The sequence below is a fragment of the Thamnophis elegans genome, chromosome 4 (assembly GCF_009769535.1).
Source record: "Thamnophis elegans isolate rThaEle1 chromosome 4, rThaEle1.pri, whole genome shotgun sequence".
NCBI lineage: Eukaryota > Metazoa > Chordata > Lepidosauria > Squamata > Colubridae > Thamnophis > Thamnophis elegans.
The window spans coordinates 140032736-140043091 of NC_045544.1; the positions used below are offsets into that span (position 1 = coordinate 140032736).

The 10356-nt window shown below is 49.8% G+C and overlaps 1 protein-coding gene across 1 annotated transcript; it reads right to left on the reverse strand.

Moving 5' to 3' along the window:
* Nucleotides 1–1485: 1485 nt before the first annotated feature.
* Nucleotides 1486–5308, reverse strand: ADORA2B (adenosine A2b receptor). Its single transcript, XM_032216147.1, is given in 6 exon segments — nt 1486–2272; nt 2274–2364; nt 2367–2426; nt 2429–2776; nt 2779–2834; nt 5181–5308. Coding segments are annotated over 6 exon segments (891 nt in total). The 3' UTR covers nt 1486–2064.
* Between the last annotated feature and the right edge of the window lie 5048 nt (nt 5309–10356).

Genomic DNA, 10356 nt, shown 5'->3' on the forward strand with positions numbered 1-10356 from the left:
AGGAAAGAAAGAGAGAGAAAGAGGAAGGAAGGAAGGAAGAAGGAAGGAAGGAAGGAAGAAGGAAGGAAGGAACCGCTTAGGGCTATAAAACACTGTGAAGTGGTATATAAGCCTAAGTGCAATTGCGAAGGAAGGAAGGAGAAAAAGAAGAAAGAGAGAAAGAGAAAGGAAGGAAGGAAGGAAGGAAGGAGGAACAGGTTAGAGAGGGCTATAAAACACTGTGAAGCGGTATATAAGTGCAATTGCGAAGGAAGGAAGGAGAAAAAGAAAAAAGAGAGAGAAGGAGGAAAGAGAGAAAGAAAAGGAAGGAAGGAGGAACTGCTTAGAGAGGGCTGTAAAGCACTGTGGTATATGTCTAAGTGCTATTTCTTGGAGGGAGGGAAGGAAGGAGAAAAGGAAAGAGAAAGGAAGGAAGGAGAAACTGCTTAGGGAAGACTAAAGCACTGTGGTATATAAGTGCAAGTGCTGTTGCTTGGGAAAGAAGGAAGGAGGAAAGGAAGAAAGATAAAGAAAGGAAGGAAAAAAAAAGAGAAAGAAGAAAGAAAAGCAATTGTTTAAATCTGGCTTCCCCTTCGCCAATTTAAACCAATAATTTAGTTCAGAGTAAAACAAAAACAGATCCCCATTGCATTCTCCCCATTGCATTCACGATATTTTAATTTTTTTTAAAAAGCACATCCGTTATACCATTACTGGCTTACTTAAAAAGGATTTCCCATATGAGAATACCAGCAGCATCAAAGAACTGATGACAAACTTAAATTAATCTTTATAAAAAAAAAAAAGAGTTCAGTGGGTAAAGTTAACAGCCTCATACAAAACCCAAAATTATCACATGTATTAAATTTCAATTCCATTGCTCCGTTGTGGTTTTTATTTTTCGAGCAATGGCAGGAGCACAAGACATTTAACAGATGACACCTTCCCACCCACGCAGGCAGGCAAAGACAGAAAGAGCAGCATGGTTTACAAAACCTGCCCTTCTAATGGAGGCAAAGATTAAAGTATTAAATGTAAATTAATCTCACCAACATACAAAGGGCTCAGGCAGCAGGAGAAGCCCTTTAATTGTATACCAGGATTTTCTAACCTCCGTGACATGAAACTGTGTGGAAAACTCCCAGAATTCCACAGCCAGCATGCTTTAAGATGTGTGGACTTCAATTCCCAGAATTCCCCAGTCAAGCATACTTGAAGAGGGGTGAACTTCAACTCCCAGAATTCCACAGCCAGCCTGCTTTAAGATGGTGGACCAACTCCCAGAATTCCCCAGTCAAGCATACTTGAAGAGGGTGGACTTCAACTCCCAAAATCCCTCAGCCAGCCTGCTTTAAGATGGGTGGACTTCAACTCCCAGAATTCCCTAGTCAGTTTAAGATGGGTGGACTTCAACTCCCAGAATTCCTCAGCCAGCCTGCTTTAAGATGGTGGATTTGATTCCCAGAATTCCCCAGTCAAGCATACTTGAAGAGGGTGGACGTCAACTCCCAGAATTCCCCAGCCACCTGCTTTAAGATGGGTGGACTTCAATTCCCAGAATTCCCCAGCCAGCATGGATTGAGGTCTACCACCTTAAAGCTACCTAAGGAATGTTGGGAATTGAAGTGCACACAGCGTCCCGTTTCTGAGGTCGACAAACACTATTGTACGCAAAAGAAAACCGAGCCGTTCTTGTTCAACACGCCTTCGTATCGCGTGGGTAGTCCTTGACGTACGACCACCACCGTTCAAAATTACCACAAACCTCACCACGGTTATCGAAGACCCAGTTTCTGACGTTTCAAAGGCCGGTTCCCCAACGTGGTCACGTGACCGCATTTTAGGCGCTTCTCCGTTGGCTCGCGTTTACGGCCACTTGTTGCCGTCTCTCGCAACACGACGGGGGTTACAACATTTCTACCGAAACCCAAAAATCTACTTCTCGTTTTTGACCAAACCACCCTTAATGAACAATTGTTCCGCTAAATGACTACTCAAAAAAAAAGTCGCCAAAGCAGGCCGATCACGTGGGGTGACCCTCTCCCCTTTCCCACCGTAATGGTAGGTCGTAAGCCAAGGACTACCTTATTGTGAATCTCCTGGCAGCAGCGTCACGCTGAATGGGGGTCCCCTGTGTCCTGCCCCGAACAAGGGACAGATCAAAGTCCTCCTGGCTTTCCCGCGGACCTCAAACGTAGGTCGCGACGTGTTCAGGTTATTTACCGCCAGGTGATGGCTGCTGCCGCCGGCGGTGCTCCCTTTGGGGTACTTGGGAAAATCCTCGTCCTTACAGGACGTAGCGCATCAGGATCTTCCGGAAAGTGTACCGGAAGTCCCGGATGCGGTAGGCGTAAATCATGGGGTTGACCACCGAGTTGGTGTGGGGAGGATGATGGTTAAATACATGCTCCAGCCGGGCTTGCTCTCCTTGAACGTCGGGTAGAGAGAGTCAGGCAGTTGAGGATGTGCAGCGGCAGCCAGCAGAGGGCAAACAGGCCCACGATGATGGCCAGCGACTTGGCGGCGTTGACCTCCTTCTGCAACGTCATCCGGCAGTTGCCCACCAGCTCGATCTGCCGCAGCTGTTTGCAGGCGACGACGAAGATCTTGATGTAGATGCAGAGCATGATGAAGAGCGGCAGGAGGACGCAGCCAAAGAAGTTGAAGTAGACCATGTAGGTCATGGGCACCACGTTCTCGAAGAGGCAGGTCACCAGGCAGGGGGTCTGTGTCTCGTTGCAGTTCTGACCCATATTGTTCCAACCAATCAGCGGCGTCAGGCCGATGATGAACGAAGGAACCAGAGGACGCCGATGAGAACGCGGGCTCTCTTTCCGGTCACCAGGCTCTTGTATCTGCAAAAAAAAAGGGGGGGGGCAAAAGCACTTAGACGTAGCAATTAAGTCTTCTATTCCACATCACGGTGCTTTCCCGCCCTCTCTAAGCGGTTTACAGAGTCAGCCTCTTGCCCCCAACAGTCTGGTCCTCATTTTCCCCACCTTGGAAGGATGAGAGGCTGAGTCAGACTTGAGCCAGTCAGGATCGAACTTCCTGGCTGCGGGCAGAGTTTAGCCTGCAATGCTGCCTTCTAACCCATGCACCACCATGGGAAGGAAGAAAGGAAGGAAGGAAGGAAATGAAACAAGGGAAAGGAGGAGGGAGGGAAGGAAGAAATGGGAAATAGGAGGGAGGGAAGGAAGGAGAAAAGAGAAGAAGGAACAGAAGAAGGAGGGAGGGAAAGATGGAAAGGAAGGAGAAAAGAGAGGGAGGGAGGGAGAAATAGCAATAGCACAAACTTATATACTGCTTTCCAGCCTCCTCTAAGCCGTTTACACAGAGTCAGCCTCTTGCCCCCAACGATCTGGATCCTCATTTTACCCACCTCGGAAGGACGGAAGGCTGAGTCAACCTTGAGCCGGTCGGGATCGAACTTCCTGGCTGTGGGCAGAGTTTAGCCTGCAATGCTGCCTTCTAACCCATGCGCCACCATGGGAAGGAAACAGAGGGAAAGGAAAGAGGGAGGGAGGGAAGGAAGGAAGGAAACAGAGGGAAAATGGAGAGGGAGGGAAGGAAGGAAGGAGAAAATGAAGAGGGAGGGAAGGAAGGAGAAAAGAGAAGAAGAGACAGAAGGAAGGTGGGAGGGAAAGATGAAAGGAAGGAAGGAGAAAAGAGGGGAGGGAGGAGAAATAGCAATAGCACAAACTTATATACTGCTTTCCAACCCTCTCTAAGCGGTTTACAGAGTTAGCCTCTTGCCCAACAATCTAAGTCCTCGTTTTACCGACCTCGGAAGGATGAAAGGCTGAGTCAACCTTCAGCTGGTCAGGATCAAACTCTTGCCAGTGGGCAGTTATCCTGCAATAGCACATAGACTTATATACCGCTTTATAGTTCCTGACAGCCCTCTCTAAGCGGTTTACAGAGTCAGCCTCTTGCCCCCAACAATCTGGGTCCTCGTTTTACCCACCTCGGAAGGACGGAAGGCTGAGTCAGCCTTGAGCCAGTCAGGATCGAACTTCCTCTGTGGGCAGAGTTTAGCCTGCAATTCTGCCTTCTAACACTGCAACAACATTCGTTCCTTCTTTATTTTCTTCCTTTTTACCTTCCTTTCCTCCCTCCCTCCTTCTTCTCTTTCATCCTTCTCGTCCTTCCTTCCCAAGCAGTAGCACTTAGATTTATATACCACTTCATAGTGCTTTCCTTCTTTAAGCCGTTTACAGAGTCAGCCTCCTGCCCCAACAATCTGGGTCTCATTTTACCCACCTCGGAAGGACGGAAGGCTGAGTCAGCCTTGAGCCAGTCAGGATCGAACTTCCTGGCTGCGGGCAGAGTTTAGCCTGCAATTCTGCCTTCTAACAACTGGAAGAACATTCATTCCTTCTTTATTTCTTCCTTCTTACCTTCCTTTCCTCCCTCCTTCTCTTTCATCCTTCCTTCTCATCCTTCCCTCCCTCTCCCTTCGTTCCTTCTTCTCTTCCATCTTTCCTTCTCATCCTTCCCTCCCTCCCCCTCCTTCCCCAAGCACTAGCACTTAGATTTATATACCACTTCATAGTGCTTTCCTTCTTTAAGCCGTTTACAGAGTCGGCCTCTTGCCCCCAACAATCTGTGTCCTCATTTTACCAACCTCGGAAGGATGGAAGCAGTGGTGGGACCCTGCCAGTTTAACAACCAGTTCGGTGACTGCGGGCTGCGCGATCGCGCACGTCAGCAGTTTTAACAAGACGTACCTTCCACGTTACTTCTAGGGAGTAACACAGCTGAGGCGTGGCAATCTGCCACGAGGATCAGCTGAGAAGATATAGGTAAGTAAAGGGCAGGGGCAGAGGGATGGGCCAACTTGATCGTCGGAGTGAACCGTTCACCCTCCAGCTGATCGTCGAAGCTACCAGTCCGAAACAGCTGAATCCATCCCTGGATGGAAGGCTGAGTCAACTTTGAGCCTGGTGAGGTTCGAACTGCCAAATTGCAGGCAGCCGGCAGTCAGCAGTAGCAGCCTAAAGACTGCACTCTAACCGAGATTGGATCTCAAAAATCTGGGACCCCACCTCCAAGGCAACGGCGACATTAATGGCGAGGTACGCTCAAGTGGGAATGCAGCCTGGACGCGTCGCCAAGAACTGCCCGATTGTTACAGGACAGATGAAGGCCAACGCATCTTAAATCTAAGATTTAGAAGGCAACCATCCTCCCTATCACACTGCATGGCACTGAATGCTGTGACAACGGGACCGAAAGCTCTCTCCATGCCGTGGAAATACGAAGGCTCTGTTGGATATCGGGCACCTCCTTTCTGGACCACATCACAAATGACACCGTTCGACAGCATTTCGGTGTGGCACTGATTATAGAGAAGAGAGAGAAGCCCGGCTCCGCTGGTATGGACACATCCAGAGAGCAGCACCTTCCACCGTGGCCAAGACTGACTATCAGCTAGAAGTTAACGGCTGGCGACCTCGCGGGCATCCAAAACAGAGATGGCCGCAGGCGTGCGTCCCGTAGACACAGCTGATCATGCAAAGTGGCTGTCAGGGTTCCAAATAGCATCCAAAATTAAATCAGAGTCCGAGGCAAAGGATTCTCAAAGTCCCAATTTATGAAGAGAGCTACATTAGCACATCTGGGAAAACCCTAATTTGAAAGCTTCCCCACCCAGTTGAAAGTCCAAGATCTTTCCTCTCCCCCACCACGCCCACAAGCCCATCCCATGGTCCCATCTCCCACTGCCACGCTGGCAGCTTCCACCCATCCAGTTCCGGTCAGTGCAGAGGTGCAAAGACAAAGGATGACCTTGGCTTTCTAGAATGTTGTTATGGCTACCTATCATCTAACTCCGTACAATCCCCACCTCCCATTTTCCCACCGTAGAAAGGCATTGTAGAAAATAGAAAGTGTGGCAGGCCAAAGACCCAAAAGAAAAGATGGCTGCAGGCCTGACAGCGTCGTTCGATGATCCGAAAAGCGGACCCTGTAAAATGGGGCAAACTCGCTTAACGAATTTCTCACTTAACGGCCTAAATTTGGGGCTCAATTGTGGTCACACTTGAGGACTACCTGTAGTCTTTTTCTCGTTGGGGGGGGGGGACAACGAAAGAGGACTGAAACCTGCAGGATGTGTTTGGATGCCGGACAAGAACAATGAGGCGATATGAGAAAGCAGCAGGACAGGGAAGGGTCCCAGCAGGACGTTGGGCCTTGAATGGAATGCTGCTTCCCCTCCCAAAGATTCCACAAATTCCAAAATGCGATGGACCAAGAACAGGAATGCTGAATCCCTGCTCTGTTACGGAGAGCTTGCGACCCCATCCTATCTTCAAGAGCTGCAAGTCGCCCTAAGCAGCTCCTCCTCACAACTCCCTGTGAGGTATAAGCATATAAATCTCAACGCTATTTGCAGTTGCCAATACAGGCAATCCTTGTCTTACAACCCTTTGTTTAGGACTCACAACAGTTCATTTAATGACCGTTCAAAGTTGAAAAAAGTGACTTAGGACGATTTTTTTTCACACTTACAGGCCGTTGCGGCAATCCCCTGGCTCACGGAATCCAAATTCAGATGCTTGGCAACTGATTCGTATTTATGACGGTTGTTGTGTCCCAAGGTCAGAGCAAGCAAAGTCAATAGGGAAGCCAGATTCATTTAACAACCCTGTGACTAAGTTAATTATAGCATGCCGGCTGGGGATTCTGGGAATGGAAGTCCTCCCCTCTTAAAACATGCAGACTGGGGGATTCTGGGAGTGGAAGTCCTCCCCTCTTAAAACATGCTGGCTGGGGGATAAGAGCCGAGGTGGCGCAGTGGTTAATGCAGCACTGCAGGCTACTGCTAGATCAGCAGTTCAGCGGTTCAAATCTCACCGGCTCAGGGTTGACTCAGCCTTCCATCCTTCCGAGGTGGGTAAAATGAGGACCCGACTGTGGGGGCGATATGCTGACTCTGTAAACCGCTTAGAGAGGTGAAAGCCCTATGAAGCGGTATATAAGTCTACTGCTATTGCTATTGCTCCCCTCTTAAAGCATGCAGACTGGGGGATTCTGGAGTGGAAGTCCACCCTCTTAAAGCATGCTGGCTGGGGGATTCTGGGAGTGGAAGTCCACCCCTCTTAAAGCATGCTGGCTGGGGGATTCTGGGAGTGGAAGCCCACCCCTCTTAAAGCAGGCTGGCTGGGGGATTCTGGGAGTGGAAGTCCACCCCTCTTAAAACATGCAGGCTGGGGAAGTCCACCTATCTTCAAGTCATCACAGCCTAGTTCTGCGGGTCAAGAAACATCCATCTACTCTCTGGATGCACACAGATGCAAAAAAAAAAAAAAAAATCAGTTAACACATCCCAAAACAGCTCAATTTTGGCAATCGAGTCATCAAATTAGTTGATGGGAAGCCCGTGTATTTCCATGAAGTCACAACTCCTCGTGCAACTTTTTTTTTTTTTAAATTAAAAAGAAAAAAGAAATATTTTGCTTCATCTTTGGATGGAGCCGTGCCAGCAAAACATCATTAGAGAGAAAAACAACTTGCGAGAGAGACAGAAAATTCAAAGGCCATTTGCAATGCCCCGAAGGCGCCAGGAAGAGGCTGCTGGATGGATAGAGTGAGGAAGAAAGAGGAAGAAGAAAAGACTCAACTTTAAAAGGGTGAAATAATATCCCAGCTGCTACCGGCGTTCCCACATTTGGTTAATGGTGGGGTAGACCTTCCTTAGAGGAAAAGCAACTTCCGAATTATAAACCTTTTCATTTCTTGGGAGGGAAAGCTATACTATTTCGCTTTTTCAAGAAAGCTTGCCAACCCTATTCAAGGACTGCAGGTTCTTCCTCTGCACCCCAAATTTCCATGGGAACGCGTCCCCCACTTACTTCCACACAATCGCAACCGAACTCAGACCGAGCTTTGAAATGAAAGATTTACAATCTCTCTCTCTCTCCCTCTTCCTCTCTCTCTCTCCAATTCATTCGGTTGCTTTTCCACTTCAATCCAAATTGAGGGCAAGGGTCTTTATCGGCTTGCAGATGGGGCTACCATGGAAGCTCTCCTAGCTCGCATTAAGTCCACGCCCGGGAACCTAAACCTTTGCCACCACCAACACCACCCCCAGCCATCCTGGAAATGTCAGGCCAGCTTTGCCAACCCCACAGCCAGCTGAGCTGAAAAAGAATTTGCTCTATTTAGAATTAATATTTTCCAGCCGCCCCGATCAGGTTATCACTGAGCGAGTCGGAAGAAAACATCCATTAATAAGAGGGGGCATCCTTGCTTTTTTTTGAAGTTTTCACCACAGCAGGAAACAAAAGAGAGGCTTTGCATTAAAATAATGATAATAGGAGGAGAGGAGAGAGAAGGAAGAGGAGGAGAAGAGAAGAAAGGAGATTTAGATTTAGATTTTAGATTTTAATGAGCATTTATATGCCGCCCTTTTCCCTGAGGGGACTCAGGGCGGCTTACAACAATGGGGGGAAGGGAGTGCAAGACAAGACTTAAAAGAAAAAATGTGAATAAAGAAATTAACCATAAAAACACAACATTCACTCAACATTCGGCGGGGTGAGAATAATCCTATCCCCAGGCCTGATGGGATAGCCAGATCTTGAGGGCTATGCGGAAGGCCTGGACTGTGGTGAGGGTGCGGATCTCCACGGGAGATTGTTCCATAGCGTCGGAGCTGCAACTGAGAAGGCTCTCCTCCGCGTAGTCGCCAGTCGGCACTGACTGGCGGATGGAATTCGGAGGAGGCCTACCCTGTGCGATCTGATGGGACGCAGGGAGGTAATTGGCAGAAGGCGGTCTCTCAGATAGCCAGATCCACTACCATGGAGCGCTTTATAGGTGGTAAGTAAGACCTTGAAGTGCACCCGACGATCGACAGGTAGCCAGCGCAGCTCACGGAGGATCGGTGTTATATGGGCGAACCGTGTGCGCCCATGATCACTCCGCGGCCGCGTTCTGTACTAGCTGAAGTCGCCGGATGCTCTTCAAGGGCAGCCCCATGTAGAGCACATTGCAGTATTCCAGCCTAGAGATCACAAGGGCTCGAGTGACTGTTGTGAGAGCCTCCCGGTTCAGGTAGGGCCGCAACTGGCGCACCAGAACCTGGGCAAATGCCCCCCTGGTCACAGCTGACAAATGGTGGTCAAAAGTCAGCTGTGGGTCCAGGAGACTCCCAAGTTGCGGACCCTGTCTGAGGGGTATAAATTTTGACCCCCCAGCCTGAGTGATGGAACGTTAGCCGAATTTTTGGGAGGAAAACACAACCCCTCGTCTTTTCTGGGTTGAGCACCAGTTTGTTAGCTCTCATCCAGTCTTTAACAGCCTCAAGGCCCCGGTTCATCACGTCCACCGCTTCATTGAGTTGGCACGGGGCGGACAGATACAGCTGTGTATCGTCCGCATATTGGTGGTACTTAATCCCGTGCCTCCGAATGATCTCGCCCAGCGGTTTTCATGTATATGTTGAATAGCAGGGGGACAGGACCGACCCCTGCGGCACCCCACAGGTTAGGGGCCTCGGGGACGATCTCTCCCTCCCCACCAACACCGACTGCGACCTGTCCGAGAGTAGGAGAGAACCACTGCAAAATAGTGCCTCCCACTCCCACCTCCCGCAGTCGTCGCAGAAGATACCATGTCGATGGTATCGAAAGCCGCTGAGAGGTCAAGGAGAACCAGGATGGACGCATAGCCTCCATCTCTGGCCCTCCAGAGATCATCGTCAATGCGACCAAAGCGGTTTCTGTGCTGTAACCGGGCCTGAAGCCAGACTGGAAGGGGTCAAGATAGTTAGCTTCCTTCCAAGGTACGCTGAAGCTGTAGGCCACCACCTTCTCAACAACCTTCCCCACAAGGGAGTTGGAGACTGATGATAGTTATTAAACTGCTGGATCCAGGACGGTTTTCTTCAGGATGGCCTCACCACCGGCCGCCTTAAGCGCGGTGGGGAGGTGTCCTCCCGAAGAGAGGCGGTAACAACCGCCTGGATCCAGCCTCGTGCACCTCTCTGCTGTTGGCAGTCAGCCAAGAGGGACACGGTCCAGTATGCAGGTGGAGGAACTCACAGCTCGCATAGCCTTGTCCCACAATCCCCGGAGGCAACATCCTGAAACTCAACCCAGAGATGGTCTACCAAGTCACTCCTTGTGTCTCGGCTGATCTGGGGGTGGAGTCCAGTTCCGATCGAAACCGAGCAACTTTGTCCGCCAAGAACTGACCATACTCCTCAGCCTTACCCTGCAGGGGTTCCCGTCTCGCCTGAGGGAGGAGAGAGAAGGGGAGAAGAGGAAAAGAGAGAGGGGAAGAGGAGGGGGAAGAAAGGAGGAGAGAAAGAGGGCGAAGAGGGAAGAGGAGGAAAAGGAGGAGAAGAAGAAAGAGGAGAGAGAGGGGAAG